This window comes from Scyliorhinus torazame, chromosome 29 (genome assembly GCF_047496885.1).
Source record: "Scyliorhinus torazame isolate Kashiwa2021f chromosome 29, sScyTor2.1, whole genome shotgun sequence".
In the NCBI taxonomy this organism is placed as follows: Eukaryota; Metazoa; Chordata; class Chondrichthyes; order Carcharhiniformes; family Scyliorhinidae; genus Scyliorhinus; species Scyliorhinus torazame.
This window is the reverse complement of record NC_092735.1, coordinates 40,033,110-40,053,732: the sequence shown is the minus strand read 5'-3', so window position 1 is coordinate 40,053,732 and position 20,623 is coordinate 40,033,110. Positions and strand designations below refer to the sequence as shown.

General features: G+C 55.6%; 1 protein-coding gene across 1 annotated transcript in view; it reads left to right on the top strand.

Annotated features, from left to right (window-relative positions):
* LOC140404155 (nucleobindin-1-like) overlaps nucleotides 1–20,598 on the top strand; it is a 66,691-nt gene extending 46,093 nt beyond the window's left edge. The window contains exons 11-12 of the mRNA XM_072492571.1: nucleotides 18,068–18,170; nucleotides 19,899–20,598. Coding sequence (XP_072348672.1) covers nucleotides 18,068–18,170; nucleotides 19,899–20,050 — 255 coding nt within the window. The 3' untranslated portion in view covers nucleotides 20,051–20,598. The remainder of the gene's footprint in view (nucleotides 1–18,067; nucleotides 18,171–19,898) is intronic.
* The last annotated feature ends 25 nt before the right edge of the window (nucleotides 20,599–20,623 follow it).

Sequence of the window (20,623 nt, the reverse complement as noted above, 5' to 3'; positions counted from 1 at the left end):
TACTGAGTTACTCTGCGCGGTGTCGGTGTTGGGATCGGGTTTACTGAGTTACTCTGCGCGGTGTCGGTGTTGGGATCTGGGTTTACTGAGTTACTCTGCGCGGTGTCGATGTTGGGATCGGGGTTTACTGAGTTACTCTGCGCAGTGTCGGTGTTGGGATCGGGGTTTACTGAGTTACTCTGCGCGGTGTCGGGGTTGGGATCGGGGTTTACTGAGTTACTCTGCGCGGTGTCGGTGTTGGGATCGGGGTTTACTGAGTTACTCTGCGCGGTGTCGGTGTTGGGATCGGGGTTTACTGAGTTACTCTGCGCAGTGTCGGTGTTGGGATCGGGGTTTACTGAGTTACTCTGCGCGGTGTCGGTGTTGGGATCTGGGTTTACTGAGTCACTCTGCGCGGTGTCGGTGTTGGGATCGGGGTTTACTGAGTTACTCTGCGCGGTGTCGGTGTTGGTATCGGGGTTTACTGAGTTACTCTGCGCGGTGTCGGTGTTGGGATCGGGGTTTACTGAGTCACTCTGCGCGGTGTCGGTGTTGGGATCGGGGTTTACTGAGTTACTCTGCGCGGTGTCGGTGTTGGGATCGGGGTTTACTGAGTTACTCTGCGCGGTGTCGGTGTTGGGATCGGGGTTTACTGAGTCACTCTGCGCGGTGTCGGTGTTGGGATCGGGGTTTACTGAGTTACTCTGCGCGGTGTCGGTGTTGGGATCGGGGTTTACTGAGTTACTCTGCGCAGTGTCGGTGTTGGGATCGGGGTTTACTGAGTTACTCTGCGCGGTGTCGGTGTTGGGATCGGGGTTTACTGAGTTACTCTGCGCGGTGTTGGGATCGGGGTTTACTGAGTTACTCTGCGCGGTGTCGGTGTTGGGATCGGGGTTTACTGAGTTACTCTGCGCGGTGTCGGTGTTGGGATCTGGGTTTACTGAGTCACTCTGCGCGGTGTCGGTGTTGGGATCGGGGTTTACTGAGTTACTCTGCGCGGTGTCGGTGTTGGGATCGGGGTTTACTGAGTTACTCTGCGCAGTGTCGGTGTTGGGATCGGGGTTTACTGAGTTACTCTGCGCGGTGTCGGTGTTGGGATCGGGGTTTACTGAGTTACTCTGCGCGGTGTCGGTGTTGGGATCGGGGTTTACTGAGTTACTCTGCGCAGTGTCGGTGTTGGGATCGGGGTTTACTGAGTTACTCTGCGCGGTGTCGGTGTTGGGATCGGGGTTTACTGAGTTACTCTGCGCGGTGTCGGTGTTGGGATCGGGGTTTACTGAGTTACTCTGCGCGGTGTCGGTGTTGGGATCTGGGTTTACTGAGTTACTCTGCGCGGTGTCGGTGTTGGGATCTGGGTTTACTGAGTTACTCTGCGCGGTGTCGGTGTTGGGATCGGGGTTTACTGAGTTACTCTGCGCAGTGTCGGTGTTGGGATCGGGGTTTACTGAGTTACTCTGCGCGGTGTCGGTGTTGGGATCGGGGTTTACTGAGTTACTCTGCGCGGTGTCGGTGTTGGGATCGGGGTTTACTGAGTTACTCTGCGCGGTGTTGGGATCGGGGTTTACTGAGTTACTCTGCGCAGTGTCGGTGTTGGTATCGGGGTTTACTGAGTTACTGTGCGCGGTGTCGGTGTTGGGATCGGGGTTTACTGAGTTACTCTGCGCGGTGTCGGTGTTGGGATCGGGGTTTACTGAGTTACTCTGCGCCGTGTCGGTGTTGGGATCGGGGTTTACTGAGTTACTCTGCGCGGTGTTGGGATCGGGGTTTACTGAGTTACTCTGCGCCGTGTCGGTGTTGGGATCGGGGTTTACTGAGTTACTCTGCGCAGTGTCGGTGTTGGGATCGGGGTTTACTGAGTTACTCTGCGCGGTGTTGGTGTTGGGATCGGGGTTTACTGAGTTACTCTGCGCCGTGTCGGTGTTGGGATCGGGGTTTACTGAGTTACTCTGCGCGGTGTCGGTGTTGGGATCGGGGTTTACTGAGTTACTCTGCGCGGTGTCGGTGTTGGGATCGGGGTTTACTGAGTTACTCTGCGCGGTGTCGGTGTCGGGATCGGGGTTTACTGAGTTACTCTGCGCAGTGTCGGTGTTGGGATCGGGGTTTACTGAGTTACTCTGCGCGGTGTCGGTGTTGGGATCGGGGTTTACTGAGTTACTCTGCGCGGTGTCGGTGTTGGGATCGGGGTTTACTGAGTTACTCTGCGCCGTGTCGGTGTTGGGATCGGGGTTTACTGAGTTACTCTGCGCGGTGTCGGTGTTGGGATCGGGGTTTACTGAGTTACTCTGCGCGGTGTCGGTGTTGGGATCGGGGTTTACTGAGTTACTCTGCGCAGTGTCGGTGTTGGGATCGGGGTTTACTGAGTTACTCTGCGCGGTGTCGGTGTTGGGATCGGGGTTTACTGAGTTACTCTGCGCGGTGTCGGGATCGGGGTTTACTGAGTTACTCTGCGCGGTGTTGGTGTTGGGATCGGGGTTTACTGAGTTACTCTGCGCAGTGTCGGTGTTGGGATCGGGGTTTACTGAGTCACTCTGCGCGGTGTTGGGATCGGGGTTTACTGAGTCACTCTGCGCGGTGTTGGGATCGGGGTTTACTGAGTTACTCTGCGCGGTGTTGGGATCGGGGTTTACTGAGTTACTCTGCGCGGTGTTGGGATCGGGGTTTACTGAGTTACTCTGCGCGGTGTCGGTGTTGGGATCTGGGTTTACTGAGTTACTCTGCGCAGTGTCGGTGTTGGGATCTGGGTTTACTGAGTTACTCTGCGCGGTGTCGGTGTTGGGATCGGGGTTTACTGAGTTACTCTGCGCGGTGTCGGTGTTGGGATCGGGGTTTACTGAGTTACTCTGCGCGGTGTCGGTGTTGGGATCTGGGTTTACTGAGTTACTCTGCGCGGTGTCGGTGTTGGGATCGGGGTTTACTGAGTTACTCTGCGCGGTGTCGGTGTTGGGATCTGGGTTTACTGAGTTACTCTGCGCGGTGTCGGTGTTGGGATCGGGGTTTACTGAGTTACTCTGCGCGGTGTTGGTGTTGGGATCGGGGTTTACTGAGTTACTCTGCGCGGTGTCGGTGTCGGGATCGGGGTTTACTGAGTTACTCTGCGCGGTGTTGGGATCGGGGTTTACTGAGTTACTCTGCGCGGTGTTGGTGTTGGGATCTGGGTTTACTGAGTTACTCTGCGCGGTGTCGGTGTTGGGATCGGGGTTTACTGAGTTACTCTGCGCGGTGTTGGTGTTGGGATCGGGGTTTACTGAGTTACTCTGCGCGGTGTCGGTGTTGGGATCGGGGTTTACTGAGTTACTCTGCGCGGTGTCGGTGTTGGGATCGGGGTTTACTGAGTTACTCTGCGCGGTGTCGGTGTCGGGATCGGGGTTTACTGAGTTACTCTGCGCGGTGTCGGTGTTGGGATCGGGGTTTACTGAGTTACTCTGCGCGGTGTCGGTGTTGGGATCGGGGTTTACTGAGTTACTCTGCGTGGTGTTGGGATCGGGGTTTACTGAGTTACTCTGCGCGGTGTTGGTGTTGGGATCGGGGTTTACTGAGTTACTCTGCGCGGTGTCGGTGTTGGGATCGGGGTTTACTGAGTTACTGTGCGCGGTGTCGGTGTTGGGATCGGGGTTTACTGAGTTACTCTGCGCGGTGTCGGTGTTGGGATCGGGGTTTACTGAGTTACTCTGCGCGGTGTCGGTGTTGGGATCGGGGTTTACTGAGTTACTGTGCGCGGTGTCGGTGTTGGGATCGGGGTTTACTGAGTTACTGTGCGCGGTGTCGGTGTTGGGATCGGGGTTTACTGAGTTACTGTGCGCGGTGTCGGTGTTGGGATCGGGGTTTACTGAGTTACTCTGCGCGGTGTTGGGATCGGGGTTTACTGAGTTACTCTGCGCGGTGTTGGGATCGGGGTTTACTGAGTTACTCTGCGCGGTGTCGGTGTTGGGATCGGGGTTTACTGAGTTACTCTGCGCGGTGTTGGGATCGGGGTTTACTGAGTTACTCTGCGCGGTGTTGGGATCGGGGTTTACTGAGTTACTCTGCGCGGTGTCGGTGTTGGGATCGGGGTTTACTGAGTTACTCTGCGCGGTGTCGGTGTTGGGATCGGGGTTTACTGAGTTACTCTGCGCGGTGTCGGTGTTGGGATCGGGGTTTACTGAGTTACTCTGCGCGGTGTCGGTGTTGGGATCGGGGTTTACTGAGTTACTCTGCGCGGTGTCGGTGTCGGGATCGGGGTTTACTGAGTTACTCTGCGCGGTGTCGGTGTTGGGATCGGGGTTTACTGAGTTACTCTGCGCGGTGTCGGTGTTGGGATCGGGGTTTACTGAGTTACTCTGCGTGGTGTTGGGATCGGGGTTTACTGAGTTACTCTGCGCGGTGTTGGTGTTGGGATCGGGGTTTACTGAGTTACTCTGCGCGGTGTCGGTGTTGGGATCGGGGTTTACTGAGTTACTGTGCGCGGTGTCGGTGTTGGGATCGGGGTTTACTGAGTTACTCTGCGCGGTGTCGGTGTTGGGATCGGGGTTTACTGAGTTACTCTGCGCGGTGTCGGTGTTGGGATCGGGGTTTACTGAGTTACTGTGCGCGGTGTCGGTGTTGGGATCGGGGTTTACTGAGTTACTCTGCGCGGTGTCGGTGTTGGGATCGGGGTTTACTGAGTTACTGTGCGCGGTGTCGGTGTTGGGATCGGGGTTTACTGAGTTACTCTGCGCGGTGTTGGGATCGGGGTTTACTGAGTTACTCTGCGCGGTGTTGGGATCGGGGTTTACTGAGTTACTCTGCGCGGTGTCGGTGTCGGGATCGGGGTTTACTGAGTTACTCTGCGCGGTGTTGGGATCGGGGTTTACTGAGTTACTCTGCGCGGTGTTGGGATCGGGGTTTACTGAGTTACTCTGCGCGGTGTCGGTGTTGGGATCGGGGTTTACTGAGTTACTCTGCGCGGTGTCGGTGTTGGGATCGGGGTTTACTGAGTTACTCTGCGCGGTGTTGGGATCGGGGTTTACTGAGTTACTCTGCGCGGTGTCGGTGTCGGGATCTGGGTTTACTGAGTTACTCTGCGCGGTGTCGGTGTTGGGATCGGGGTTTACTGAGTTACTCTGCGCGGTGTCGGTGTTGGGATCGGGGTTTACTGAGTTACTCTGCGCGGTGTTGGGATCGGGGTTTACTGAGTTACTCTGCGCGGTGTTGGGATCTGGGTTTACTGAGTTACTCTGCGCGGTGTCGGTGTCGGGATCTGGGTTTACTGAGTTACTCTGCGCGGTGTCGGTGTTGGGATCGGGGTTTACTGAGTTACTCTGCGCGGTGTTGGGATCGGGGTTTACTGAGTTACTCTGCGCGGTGTCGGTGTCGGGATCTGGGTTTACTGAGTTACTCTGCGCGGTGTCGGTGTTGTGATCGGGGTTTACTGAGTTACTCTGCGCGGTGTCGGTGTTGGGATCGGGGTTTACTGAGTTACTCTGCGCGGTGTCGGTGTTGGGATCGGGGTTTACTGAGTTACTCTGCGCGGTGTCGGTGTTGGGATCGGGGTTTACTGAGTTACTCTGCGCGGTGTCGGTGTTGGGATCGGGGTTTACTGAGTTACTCTGCGCGGTGTCGGTGTTGGGATCGGGGTTTACTGAGTTACTCTGCGCAGTGTCGGTGTTGGGATCGGGGTTTACTGAGTTACTCTGCGCGGTGTCGGTGTTGGGATCGGGGTTTACTGAGTTACTCTGCGCGGTGTCGGTGTTGGGATCGGGGTTTACTGAGTTACTCTGCGCGGTGTCGGTGTTGGGATCGGGGTTTGCTGAGTTACTCTGCGTGGTGTTGGGATCGGGGTTTACTGAGTTACTCTGCGCGGTGTCGGTGTTGGGATCGGGGTTTACTGAGTTACTCTGCGCGGTGTTGGGATCGGGGTTTACTGAGTTACTCTGCGCGGTGTCGGTGTTGGGATCGGGGTTTACTGAGTTACTCTGCGCGGTGTCGGTGTTGGGATCGGGGTTTACTGAGTTACTCTGCGTGGTGTTGGGATCGGGGTTTACTGAGTTACTCTGCGCGGTGTCGGTGTTGGGATCGGGGTTTACTGAGTTACTCTGCGCGGTGTCGGTGTTGGGATCGGGGTTTACTGAGTTACTCTGCGCGGTGTCGGTGTTGGGATCGGGGTTTACTGAGTTACTCTGCGTGGTGTTGGGATCGGGGTTTACTGAGTTACTCTGCGCGGTGTCGGTGTTGGGATCGGGGTTTACTGAGTTACTCTGCGCGGTGTCGGTGTTGGGATCGGGGTTTACTGAGTTACTCTGCGCGGTGTCGGTGTTGGGATCGGGGTTTACTGAGTTACTGTGCGCGGTGTCGGTGTTGGGATCGGGGTTTACTGAGTTACTCTGCGCGGTGTCGGTGTTGGGATCGGGGTTTACTGAGTTACTGTGCGCGGTGTCGGTGTTGGGATCGGGGTTTACTGAGTTACTCTGCGCGGTGTCAGTGTTGGGATCGGGGTTTACTGAGTTACTCTGCGCGGTGTCGGTGTTGGGATCGGGGTTTACTGAGTTACTCTGCGCGGTGTCGGTGTTGGGATCGGGGTTTACTGAGTTACTGTGCGCGGTGTCGGTGTTGGGATCGGGGTTTACTGAGTTACTCTGCGCGGTGTCGGTGTTGGGATCGGGGTTTACTGAGTTACTCTGCGCGGTGTCGGTGTTGGGATCGGGGTTTACTGAGTTACTGTGCGCGGTGTCGGTGTTGGGATCGGGGTTTACTGAGTTACTCTGCGCGGTGTCGGTGTTGGGATCGGGGTTTACTGAGTTACTCTGCGCGGTGTCGGTGTTGGGATCGGGGTTTACTGAGTTACTCTGCGCGGTGTCGGTGTTGGGATCGGGGTTTACTGAGTTACTCTGCGCGGTGTCGGTGTTGGGATCGGGGTTTACTGAGTTACTCTGCGCGGTGTTGGGATCGGGGTTTACTGAGTTACTCTGCGCGGTGTTGGTGTTGGGATCGGGGTTTACTGAGTTACTGTGCGCGGTGTTGGTGTTGGGATCGGGGTTTACTGAGTTACTCTGCGCGGTGTCGGTGTTGGGATCGGGGTTTACTGAGTTACTCTGCGCGGTGTCGGTGTTGGGATCGGGGTTTACTGAGTTACTCTGCGTGGTGTTGGGATCGCGGTTTACTGAGTTACTCTGCGCGGTGTCGGTGTTGGGATCGGGGTTTACTGAGTTACTCTGCGCGGTGTCGGTGTTGGGATCGGGGTTTACTGAGTTACTCTGCGCGGTGTCGGTGTTGGGATCGGGGTTTACTGAGTTACTCTGCGCGGTGTTGGTGTTGGGATCGGGGTTTACTGAGTTACTCTGCGCGGTGTTGGGATCGGGGTTTACTGAGTTACTCTGCGCAGTGTCGGTGTTGGGATCGGGGTTTACTGAGTTACTCTGCGCGGTGTCGGTGTTGGGATCGGGGTTTACTGAGTCACTCTGCGCAGTGTCGGTGTTGGGATCTGGGTTTACTGAGTTACTCTGCGCAGTGTTGGGATCGGGGTTTACTGAGTTACTCTGCGCGGTGTTGGGATCGGGGTTTACTGAGTTACTCTGCGCGGTGTCGGTGTTGGGATCGGGGTTTACTGAGTCACTCTGCGCGGTGTCGGTGTTGGGATCGGGGTTTACTGAGTTACTCTGCGCGGTGTCGGTGTTGGGATCGGGGTTTACTGAGTTACTCTGCGCGGTGTCGGTGTTGGGATCTGGGTTTACTGAGTTACTCTGCGCGGTGTCGGTGTTGGGATCGGGGTTTACTGAGTTACTCTGCGCGGTGTCGGTGTTGGGATCGGGGTTTACTGAGTTACTCTGCGCCGTGTCGGTGTTGGGATCGGGGTTTACTGAGTTACTCTGCGCGGTGTTGGGATCGGGGTTTACTGAGTTACTCTGCGCGGTGTCGGTGTTGGGATCGGGGTTTACTGAGTTACTCTGCGCGGTGTCGGTGTTGGGATCGGGGTTTACTGAGTTACTCTGCGCGGTGTTGGGATCGGGGTTTACTGAGTTACTCTGCGCGGTGTCGGTGTTGGGATCGGGGTTTACGGAGTTACTCTGCGCGGTGTTGGTGTTGGGATCGGGGTTTACTGAGTTACTGTGCGCGGTGTTGGTGTTGGGATCGGGGTTTACTGAGTTACTCTGCGCGGTGTCGGTGTTGGGATCGGGGTTTACTGAGTTACTCTGCGCGGTGTCGGTGTTGGGATCGGGGTTTACTGAGTTACTCTGCGCGGTGTCGGGGTTGGGATCTGGGTTTACTGAGTTACTCTGCGCGGTGTTGGTGTTGGGATCGGGGTTTACTGAGTTACTCTGCGCGGTGTCGGTGTTGGGATCGGGGTTTACTGAGTTACTCTGCGCGGTGTTGGGATCGGGGTTTACTGAGTTACTCTGCGCGGTGTCGGTGTTGGGATCGGGGTTTACTGAGTTACTCTGCGCGGTGTCGGTGTTGGGATCGGGGTTTACTGAGTTACTCTGCGCAGTGTCGGTGTTGGGATCGGGGTTTACTGAGTTACTCTGCGCGGTGTCGGTGTTGGGATCGGGGTTTACTGAGTTACTCTGCGCGGTGTTGGTGTTGGGATCGGGGTTTACTGAGTTACTCTGCGCAGTGTCGGTGTTGGGATCGGGGTTTACTGAGTTACTCTGCGTGGTGTCGGTGTTGGGATCGGGGTTTACTGAGTTACTCTGCGCGGTGTCGGTGTTGGGATCGGGGTTTACTGAGTTACTCTGCGCGGTGTCGGTGTTGGGATCGGGGTTTACTGAGTTACTCTGCGCGGTGTTGGTGTTGGGATCGGGGTTTACTGAGTTACTCTGCGCGGTGTCGGTGTTGGGATCGGGGTTTACTGAGTTACTCTGCGCGGTGTTGGGATCGGGGTTTACTGAGTTACTCTGCGCGGTGTTGGTGTTGGGATCGGGGTTTACTGAGTTACTCTGCGCAGTGTCGGTGTTGGGATCGGGGTTTACTGAGTTACTCTGCGCGGTGTCGGTGTTGGGATCGGGGTTTACTGAGTTACTCTGCGCGGTGTTGGTGTTCGGATCGGGGTTTACTGAGTTACTCTGCGCAGTGTCGGTGTTGGGATCGGGGTTTACTGAGTTACTCTGCGTGGTGTCGGTGTTGGGATCGGGGTTTACTGAGTTACTCTGCGCGGTGTCGGTGTTGGGATCGGGGTTTACTGAGTTACTCTGCGCCGTGTCGGTGTTGGGATCGGGGTTTACTGAGTTACTCTGCGCGGTGTCGGTGTTGGGATCGGGGTTTACTGAGTTACTCTGCGCGGTGTCGGTGTTGGGATCGGGGTTTACTGAGTTACTCTGCGCGGTGTCGGTGTTGGGATCGGGGTTTACTGAGTTACTCTGCGCCGTGTCGGTGTTGGGATCGGGGTTTACTGAGTTACTCTGCGCAGTGTTGGGATCGGGGTTTACTGAGTTACTCTGCGCGGTGTCGGTGTTGGGATCGGGGTTTACTGAGTTACTCTGCGCGGTGTCGATGTTGGGATCGGGGTTTACTGAGTTACTCTGCGCGGTGTCAGTGTTGGGATCGGGGTTTACTGAGTTACTCTGCGCGGTGTCGGTGTTGGGATCGGGGTTTACTGAGTTACTCTGCGCCGTGTCGGTGTTGGGATCGGGGTTTACTGAGTTACTCTGCGCGGTGTCGGTGTTGGGATCGGGGTTTACTGAGTTACTCTGCGCGGTGTCGGTGTTGGGATCGGGGTTTACTGAGTTACTCTGCGCAGTGTCGGTGTTGGGATCGGGGTTTACTGAGTTACTCTGCGCGGTGTCGGTGTTGGGATCGGGGTTTACTGAGTTACTCTGCGCGGTGTTGGTGTTGGGATCGGGGTTTACTGAGTTACTCTGCGCGGTGTCGGTGTTGGGATCGGGGTTTACTGAGTTACTCTGCGCGGTGTCGGTGTTGGGATCTGGGTTTACTGAGTTACTCTGCGCGGTGTCGGTGTTGGGATCGGGGTTTACTGAGTTACTCTGCGCGGTGTTGGGATCGGGGTTTACTGAGTTACTCTGCGCGGTGTCGGTGTTGGGATCGGGGTTTACTGAGTTACTCTGCGCGGTGTCGGTGTTGGGATCTGGGTTTACTGAGTTACTCTGCGCGGTGTCGGTGTTGGGATCGGGGTTTACTGAGTTACTCTGCGCAGTGTCGGTGTTGGGATCGGGGTTTACTGAGTTACTCTGCGCGGTGTCGGTGTTGGGATCGGGGTTTACTGAGTTACTCTGCGCGGTGTTGGTGTTGGGATCGGGGTTTACTGAGTCACTCTGCGCGGTGTCGGTGTTGGGATCGGGGTTTACTGAGTTACTCTGCGCGGTGTCGGTGTTGGGATCGGGGTTTACTGAGTTACTCTGCGCGGTGTTGGGATCGGGGTTTACTGAGTTACTCTGCGCGGTGTTGGGATCGGGGTTTACTGAGTTACTCTGCGCGGTGTCGGTGTTGGGATCGGGGTTTACTGAGTTACTCTGCGCGGTGTTGGTGTTGGGATCTGGGTTTACTGAGTTACTCTGCGCGGTGTCGGGATCGGGGTTTACTGAGTTACTCTGCGCAGTGTCGGTGTTGGTATCGGGGTTTACTGAGTTACTCTGCGCGGTGTTGGTGTTGGGATCGGGGTTTACTGAGTTACTCTGCGCGGTGTTGGGATCGGGGTTTACTGAGTTACTCTGCGCCGTGTCGGTGTTGGGATCGGGGTTTACTGAGTTACTCTGCGCGGTGTCGGTGTTGGGATCGGGGTTTACTGAGTTACTCTGCGCGGTGTCGGTGTTGGGATCTGGGTTTACTGAGTTACTCTGCGCGGTGTCGGTGTTGGGATCGGGGTTTACTGAGTTACTCTGCGCGGTGTTGGTGTTGGGATCGGGGTTTACTGAGTTACTCTGCGCGGTGTCGGTGTTGGGATCGGGGTTTACTGAGTTACTCTGCGCGGTGTTGGGATCGGGGTTTACTGAGTTACTCTGCGCGGTGTCGGTGTTGGTATCGGGGTTTACTGAGTTACTCTGCGCGGTGTCGGTGTTGGGATCGGGGTTTACTGAGTTACTCTGCGCGGTGTCGGTGTTGGGATCTGGGTTTACTGAGTTACTCTGCGCGGTGTCGGTGTTGGGATCGGGGTTTACTGAGTTACTCTGCGCAGTGTCGGTGTTGGGATCGGGGTTTACTGAGTTACTCTGCGCGGTGTCGGTGTTGGGATCGGGGTTTACTGAGTTACTCTGCGCGGTGTTGGTGTTGGGATCGGGGTTTACTGAGTCACTCTGCGCGGTGTCGGTGTTGGGATCGGGGTTTACTGAGTTACTCTGCGCGGTGTCGGTGTTGGGATCGGGGTTTACTGAGTTACTCTGCGCGGTGTTGGGATCGGGGTTTACTGAGTTACTCTGCGCGGTGTTGGGATCGGGGTTTACTGAGTTACTCTGCGCGGTGTCGGTGTTGGGATCGGGGTTTACTGAGTTACTCTGCGCGGTGTTGGTGTTGGGATCTGGGTTTACTGAGTTACTCTGCGCGGTGTCGGGATCGGGGTTTACTGAGTTACTCTGCGCAGTGTCGGTGTTGGTATCGGGGTTTACTGAGTTACTCTGCGCGGTGTTGGTGTTGGGATCGGGGTTTACTGAGTTACTCTGCGCGGTGTTGGGATCGGGGTTTACTGAGTCACTCTGCGCGGTGTCGGTGTTGGGATCGGGGTTTACTGAGTTACTCTGCGCGGTGTCGGTGTTGGGATCGGGGTTTACTGAGTTACTCTGCGCGGTGTCGGTGTTGGGATCTGGGTTTACTGAGTTACTCTGCGCGGTGTTGGGATCGGGGTTTACTGAGTTACTCTGCGCGGTGTTGGTGTTGGGATCGGGGTTTACTGAGTTACTCTGCGCGGTGTCGGTGTTGGGATCGGGGTTTACTGAGTTACTCTGCGCGGTGTCGGTGTTGGGATCGGGGTTTACTGAGTTACTCTGCGCGGTGTCGGTGTTGGGATCGGGGTTTACTGAGTTACTCTGCGCGGTGTTGGGATCGGGGTTTACTGAGTTACTCTGCGCGGTGTTGGGATCGGGGTTTACTGAGTTACTCTGCGCGGTGTCGGTGTTGGGATCGGGGTTTACTGAGTTACTCTGCGCGGTGTTGGTGTTGGGATCTGGGTTTACTGAGTTACTCTGCGCGGTGTTGGGATCGGGGTTTACTGAGTTACTCTGCGCGGTGTCGGGATCGGGGTTTACTGAGTTACTCTGCGCCGTGTCGGTGTTGGGATCGGGGTTTACTGAGTTACTCTGCGCAGTGTCGGTGTTGGGATCGGGGTTTACTGAGTTACTCTGCGCGGTGTCGGTGTTGGGATCGGGGTTTACTGAGTTACTGTGCGCGGTGTCGGTGTTGGGATCGGGGTTTACTGAGTTACTCTGCGCAGTGTCGGTGTTGGTATCGGGGTTTACTGAGTTACTCTGCGCGGTGTTGGTGTTGGGATCGGGGTTTACTGAGTTACTCTGCGCGGTGTTGGGATCGGGGTTTACTGAGTTACTCTGCGCGGTGTCGGTGTTGGGATCGGGGTTTACTGAGTTACTCTGCGCGGTGTTGGGATCGGGGTTTACTGAGTTACTCTGCGCGGTGTCGGTGTTGGTATCGGGGTTTACTGAGTTACTCTGCGCGGTGTCGGTGTTGGGATCGGGGTTTACTGAGTTACTCTGCGCGGTGTTGGGATCGGGGTTTACTGAGTTACTCTGCGCCGTGTCGGTGTTGGGATCGGGGTTTACTGAGTTACTCTGCGCGGTGTCGGTGTTGGGATCTGGGTTTACTGAGTTACTCTGCGCAGTGTCGGTGTTGGGATCGGGGTTTACTGAGTTACTCTGCGCGGTGTCGGTGTTGGGATCTGGGTTTACTGAGTTACTCTGCGCGGTGTCGGTGTTGGGATCGGGGTTTACTGAGTTACTCTGCGCGGTGTCGGTGTTGGTATCGGGGTTTACTGAGTTACTCTGCGCGGTGTTGGGATCGGGGTTTACTGAGTTACTCTGCGTGGTGTTGGGATCGGGGTTCACTGAGTTACTCTGCGCAGTGTCGGTGTTGGGATCTGGGTTTACTGAGTTACTCTGCGCCGTGTCGGTGTTGGGATCAGGGTTTACTGAGTTACTCTGCGTGGTGTTGGGATCGGGGTTTACTGAGTTACTCTGCGCAGTGTCGGTGTTGGTATCGGGGTTTACTGAGTTACTCTGCGCGGTGTCGGTGTTGGGATCGGGGTTTACTGAGTTACTCTGCGCGGTGTCGGTGTTGGGATCGGGGTTTACTGAGTTACTCTGCGCGGTGTTGGGATCGGGGTTTACTGAGTTACTCTGCGCGGTGTCGGTGTTGGGATCGGGGTTTACTGAGTTACTCTGCGCGGTGTTGGGATCGGGGTTTACTGAGTTACTCTGCGCCGTGTCGGTGTTGGGATCGGGGTTTACTGAGTTACTCTGCGCGGTGTCGGTGTTGGTATCGGGGTTTACTGAGTTACTCTGCGCGGTGTCGGTGTTGGGATCGGGGTTTACTGAGTTACTCTGCGCGGTGTCGGTGTTGGGATCGGGGTTTACTGAGTTACTCTGCGTGGTGTTGGGATCGGGGTTTACTGAGTTACTCTGCGCGGTGTCGGTGTTGGGATCGGGGTTTACTGAGTTACTCTGCGCGGTGTCGGTGTTGGGATCTGGGTTTACTGAGTTACTCTGCGCGGTGTCGGTGTTGGGATCTGGGTTTACTGAGTTACTCTGCGCGGTGTCGGTGTTGGGATCTGGGTTTACTGAGTTACTCTGCGCGGTGTCGGTGTTGGGATCGGGGTTTACTGAGTTACTCTGCGCGGTGTCGGTGTTGGGATCGGGGTTTACTGAGTTACTGTGCGCGGTGTTGGTGTTGGGATCGGGGTTTACTGAGTTACTCTGCGCGGTGTCGGTGTTGGGATCTGGGTTTACTGAGTTACTCTGCGCGGTGTCGGTGTTGGGATCGGGGTTTACTGAGTTACTCTGCGCCGTGTCGGTGTTGGGATCGGGGTTTACTGAGTTACTCTGCGCAGTGTCGGTGTTGGGATCGGGGTTTACTGAGTTACTCTGCGCCGTGTCGGTGTTGGGATCGGGGTTTACTGAGTTACTCTGCGCGGTGTCGGTGTTGGGATCTGGGTTTACTGAGTTACTCTGCGCGGTGTCGGTGTTGGGATCGGGGTTTACTGAGTTACTCTGCGCGGTGTCGGTGTTGGGATCGGGGTTTACTGAGTTACTGTGCGCGGTGTTGGTGTTGGGATCGGGGTTTACTGAGTTACTCTGCGCGGTGTCGGTGTTGGGATCTGGGTTTACTGAGTTACTCTGCGCGGTGTCGGTGTTGGGATCGGGGTTTACTGAGTTACTCTGCGCCGTGTCGGTGTTGGGATCGGGGTTTACTGAGTTACTCTGCGCGGTGTCGGTGTTGGGATCGGGGTTTACTGAGTTACTGTGCGCGGTGTTGGTGTTGGGATCGGGGTTTACTGAGTTACTCTGCGCGGTGTCGGTGTTGGGATCGGGGTTTACTGAGTTACTGTGCGCGGTGTTGGTGTTGGGATCGGGGTTTACTGAGTTACTCTGCGCGGTGTCGGTGTTGGGATCTGGGTTTACTGAGTTACTCTGCGCGGTGTCGGTGTTGGGATCGGGGTTTACTGAGTTACTCTGCGCCGTGTCGGTGTTGGGATCGGGGTTTACTGAGTTACTCTGCGCAGTGTCGGTGTTGGGATCGGGGTTTACTGAGTTACTCTGCGCCGTGTCGGTGTTGGGATCGGGGTTTACTGAGTTACTCTGCGCGGTGTCGGTGTTGGGATCGGGGTTTACTGAGTCACTCTGCGCGGTGTTGGTGTTGGGATCGGGGTTTACTGAGTTACTCTGCGCAGTGTCGGTGTTGGGATCTGGGTTTACTGAGTTACTCTGCGTGGTGTTGGGATCTGGGTTTACTGAGTTACTCTGCGCCGTGTCGGTGTTGGGATCGGGGTTTACTGAGTTACTCTGCGCAGTGTCGGTGTTGGGATCGGGGTTTACTGAGTTACTCTGCGCGGTGTCGGTGTTGGGATCTGGGTTTACTGAGTCACTCTGCGCGGTGTCGGTGTTGGGATCGGGGTTTACTGAGTTACTCTGCGCGGTGTCGGTGTTGGGATCGGGGTTTACTGAGTTACTCTGCGCGGTGTCGGTGTTGGGATCGGGGTTTACTGAGTTACTTTGCGCGGTGTCGGTGTTGGGATCGGGGTTTACTGAGTTACTCTGCGCAGTGTCGGTGTTGGGATCGGGGTTTACTGAGTTACTCTGCGCGGTGTTGGGATCGGGGTTTACTGAGTTACTCTGCGCCGTGTCGGTGTTGGGATCGGGGTTTACTGAGTTACTCTGCGCCGTGTCGGTGTTGGGATCGGGGTTTACTGAGTTACTCTGCGCGGTGTCGGGATCGGGGTTTACTGAGTTACTCTGCGCGGTGTCGGTGTTGGGATCGGGGTTTACTGAGTTACTCTGCGCGGTGTTGGGATCGGGGTTTACTGAGTTACTCTGCGCGGTGTCGGTGTTGGGATCGGGGTTTACTGAGTTACTTTGCGCGGTGTCGGTGTTGGGATCGGGGTTTACTGAGTTACTCTGCGCGGTGTTGGGATCGGGGTTTACTGAGTTACTCTGCGCGGTGTCGGTGTTGGGATCGGGGTTTACTGAGTTACTTTGCGCGGTGTCGGTGTTGGGATCGGGGTTTACTGAGTTACTCTGCGCCGTGTCGGTGTTGGGATCTGGGTTTACTGAGTTACTCTGCGCGGTGTCGGTGTTGGGATCGGGGTTTACTGAGTTACTCTGCGCGGTGTCGGTGTTGGGATCGGGGTTTACTGAGTTACTTTGCGCGGTGTTGGGATCGGGGTTTACTGAGTTACTCTGCGCCGTGTCGGTGTTGGGATCGGGGTTTACTGAGTTACTCTGCGCGGTGTCGGTGTTGGGATCGGGGTTTACTGAGTTACTCTGCGCGGTGTCGGTGTTGGGATCGGGGTTTACTGAGTTACTTTGCGCGGTGTTGGGATCGGGGTTTACTGAGTTACTCTGCGCCGTGTCGGTGTTGGGATCGGGGTTTACTGAGTTACTCTGCGCGGTGTCGGTGTCGGGATCGGGGTTTACTGAGTTACTCTGCGCGGTGTCGGTGTTGGGATCGGGGTTTACTGAGTTACTCTGCGCGGTGTCGGTGTTGGGATCGGGGTTTACTGAGTTACTCTGCGCGGTGTCGGTGTTGGGATCGGGGTTTACTGAGTTACTTTGCGCGGTGTTGGGATCGGGGTTTACTGAGTTACTCTGCGCCGTGTCGGTGTTGGGATCGGGGTTTACTGAGTTACTCTGCGCGGTGTCGGTGTTGGGATCTGGGTTTACTGAGTTACTCTGCGCGGTGTCGGTGTTGGGATCGGGGTTTACTGAGTTACTCTGCGCGGTGTTGGTGTTGGGATCGGGGTTTACTGAGTTACTCTGCGCGGTGTCGGTGTTGGGATCGGGGTTTACTGAGTTACTGTGCGCGGTGTCGGTGTTGGGATCTGGGTTTACTGAGTTACTGTGCGCGGTGTCGGTGTTGGGATCGGGGTTTACTGAGTTACTCTGCGCCGTGTCGGTGTTGGGATCGGGGTTTACTGAGTTACTCTGCGCGGTGTCGGTGTTGGGATCGGGGTTTACTGAGTTACTCTGCGCGGTGTCGGTGTTGGGATCGGGGTTTACTGAGTTACTCTGCGTGGTGTTGGGATCTGGGTTTACTGAGTTACTCTGCGCGGTGTCGGTGTTGGGATCGGGGTTTACTGAGTTACTCTGCGCGGTGTCGGTGTTGGGATCGGGGTTTACTGAGTTACTCTGCGCCGTGTCGGTGTTGGGATCGGGGTTTACTGAGTTACTCTGCGCAGTGTCGGTGTTGGGATCGGGGTTTACTGAGTTACTCTGCGCCGTGTCGGTGTTGGGATCGGGGTTTACTGAGTTACTCTGCGCGGTGTCGGTGTTGGGATCTGGGTTTACTGAGTTACTCTGCGCGGTGTCGGTGTTGGGATCGGGGTTTACTGAGTTACTCTGCGCGGTGTCGGTGTTGGGATCGGGGTTTACTGAGTTACTGTGCGCGGTGTTGGTGTTGGGATCGGGGTTTACTGAGTTACTCTGCGCGGTGTCGGTGTTGGGATCTGGGTTTACTGAGTTACTCTGCGCGGTGTCGGTGTTGGGATCGGGGTTTACTGAGTTACTCTGCGCCGTGTCGGTGTTGGGATCGGGGTTTACTGAGTTACTCTGCGCGGTGTCGGTGTTGGGATCGGGGTTTACTGAGTTACTGTGCGCGGTGTTGGTGTTGGGATCGGGGTTTACTGAGTTACTCTGCGCGGTGTCGGTGTTGGGATCGGGGTTTACTGAGTTACTGTGCGCGGTGTTGGTGTTGGGATCGGGGTTTACTGAGTTACTCTGCGCGGTGTCGGTGTTGGGATCTGGGTTTACTGAGTTACTCTGCGCGGTGTTGGGATCGGGGTTTACTGAGTTACTCTGCGCGGTGTTGGGATCTGGGTTTACTGAGTTACTCTGCGCGGTGTCGGTGTTGGGATCGGGGTTTACTGAGTTACTCTGCGCGGTGTCGGTGTTGGGATCGGGGTTTACTGAGTTACTGTGCGCGGTGTTGGTGTTGGGATCGGGGTTTACTGAGTTACTCTGCGCGGTGTCGGTGTTGGGATCTGGGTTTACTGAGTTACTCTGCGCGGTGTTGGGATCTGGGTTTACTGAGTTACTCTGCGCGGTGTCGGTGTTGGGATCGGGGTTTACTGAGTTACTCTGCGCCGTGTCGGTGTTGGGATCGGGGTTTACTGAGTTACTCTGCGCAGTGTCGGTGTTGGGATCGGGGTTTACTGAGTTACTCTGCGCCGTGTCGGTGTTGGGATCGGGGTTTACTGAGTTACTCTGCGCGGTGTCGGTGTTGGGATCGGGGTTTACTGAGTCACTCTGCGCGGTGTTGGTGTTGGGATCGGGGTTTACTGAGTTACTCTGCGTGGTGTTGGGATCTGGGTTTACTGAGTTACTCTGCGCCGTGTCGGTGTTGGGATCGGGGTTTACTGAGTTACTCTGCGCAGTGTCGGTGTTGGGATCGGGGTTTACTGAGTTACTCTGCGCGGTGTTGGTGTTGGGATCGGGGTTTACTGAGTTGTTCTCACTGTTTGTGACTCTAGGCCTTGTTGCAGATGGAACAGAAAAAATCCCAGCAGAAAGTTGAAGCCCCCCCAGAGGGACCTGGAGGCAAACTGAAGTTCCAACCACCAGAGGCACCTGCAGGTACGGCTGTGTGAGTGAGGCGGCGGGTGAGGCTGAGGGTGGGGGCAAGGCTCCGGGTCAGGCGGAGGGTGGGGATGGGGATGAGACTGAGGGCATCCCGGGCACATGTAAGAAAAAGGTGCGAGTGAGGGCAGTGCGTACAGGAGGAGCTGGATGTGGGTCAGTTGTTAGGCTGGGGAATCAAGGGCTATTGGGGGCGTGGGGATTTAATGTGGAATTCGAAACCTAAACTGATCAGCCATTTGCCTCTTCGTCTCTCTCTTCCCCCCCCCCTCTTCATCTCTCTGCCCCCCCTCTTCATCTCTCTGCCCCCCCTCTTCATCTCTCTGCCCCCCCTCTTCATCTCTCTGCCCCCCCTCTTCATCTCTCTCCCCCCCCTCTTCATCTCTCTCCCCCCTCTTCATCTCTCTCCCCCCTCTTCATCTCTCTCCCCCCTCTTCATCTCTCTCCCCCCCTCTTCATCTCTCTCCCCCTCTTCATCTCTCTCCCCCCTTCATCTCTCTCCCCCCTCTTCATCTCTCCCCCCCTCTTCATCTCTCCCCCCCTCTTCATCTCTCCCCCCCTCTTCATCTCTTCCCTCTTCATCTCTCCCCCCTCTTCATCTCTCCCCCCCCTCTTCATCTCTCCCCCCTCTTCATCTCTCCCCCCCTCTTCATCTCTCCCCCCTCTTCATCTCTCCCCCTCTTCATCTCTCTCCCCCCCTCTTCATCTCTCTCCCCCCCTCTTCATCTCTCTTCCCCCCTCTTCATCTCTCTTCCCCCTCTTCATCTCTCTTCCCCCCTCTTCATCTCTCCCCCCCTCTTCATCTCTCTCCCCCCCTCTTCATCTCTCTCCCCCCCTCTTCATCTCTCTCCCCCCCTCTTCATCTCTCTCCCCCCCTCTTCATCTCTCCCCCCCCTCTTCATCTCTCTCCCCCCCGCTCTTCATCTCTCTCCCCCCCCTCTTCATCTCTCTCCCCCCCCTCTTCATCTCTCTCTCCCCCCCCCCCCCCTCTTCATCTCCCTTCTTCCCCCCCCTCTTCATCTCTACCCTCTTCAATTCCTTTCGCCCCTCAGTCACGGAGGGCAGGAAAGGATTGCAGATTCCTTCTCTACTGGGTAAGACTGCCACAACGGAGAAACCATTGTGGTTTAGGTTAATAGTGGGTTGGTTTAGCCTTGGCATCAGAGGAGGGGTAGTTCTGGAGGTTTTATAGTAACATCGGTGGCAAGAAGGCCAGAGAGCAGCATCCTCTCCTAAGCTAACTTACCCGACATTGAGGTTCCACTCGCTGAAAACCAGCTCTGCTGGGCCGCCGACATTCTCCAGACTCCAGAACTGCAAATTCCCAGGACGACGGAAAAACGTTGTCCTCAAAGCTTCCCGGAAGAGATTGAACATGCCACAGATTCATGGGAGACCCTGGCTTGTGTCTGTCCAAAGTAGAGAAGGTTGATTTCGGGAAGGCAGCCAATTCATCGAGAGCCTTCATTGGGCAAGTGCAGAAGTGAAACCGAAGAGTCGTCCACCGGACTCTCTTTCCCCGCCCCACCCCCCCACATCATCCACCGGACTCTTTTCTCTCCTCTCTTTCTCCCCCCCCCCCCTCCTTGATAGTGAGGGATGGCCTTGGAGGACGATGATAATGTTGACACCGCTGGGCCAGGTTTCCTGCGTCTAATTTCTTTGGTGGGAATGAGGAGTGATTTTCTGAGTCTTTGGTAAATTGTTAATTTTCTGTTTTTCCAGACGTACGAGCTCCGGTGAATGAACCAGCCCAGGTGCAGCCAGAGGTGGAGACACTGGAACATGCACCCCACCAAGGTGACCAGACAGAGTCACTCAGCCATGATCCAAACCGTGGAGAGAAGCAGCCAGATGCAGCCAGACTCTCCCAATAATCAGAGGATTGGAGTCATCATCCTTTCCAAAGGATTAATTCAGATTGAGAGCCAGAACTCCTCACACCCTTTGAGTTCAGTGTTTAGCTTTATAAACTACCTATGAATATATGAAATAGGGAATGGATAGCAGTGCAATTGTTCTCCATCCTTGGGTTCAAACCCATGATGTTCATGTGAGCAAGGGGCTGCTGTGATACCCAACTCGGCTAAAGTACCTGGGTGTCCTTGTTTATATTGCATGTAAAGATTGTCCGAGTTGGTGCGTGATCAGTGTAAACAGCTCTGACTCAGCATGATGGTCAGGAATGATTGGGCTTGTCTGCTTTACTCACTACTAGGATATTGTAATATTTTACAAATTAATTTAACCTGTAGATAAATTATGGAAATGTAGAAGTTTCTGCTGAAGGAGATTGAATGTCTCGCTCTCCTCAACCGGGCCCTGCAGAATCTGAAAATCACCTTATTTTGAGCATTTTATTGCAAAGCTGAGAGAATTGTGTATTTTGATTAATGAACATTTGTAAAATAAAGAGACTGGGTTATTACTGATTATATAAGTCAAACACA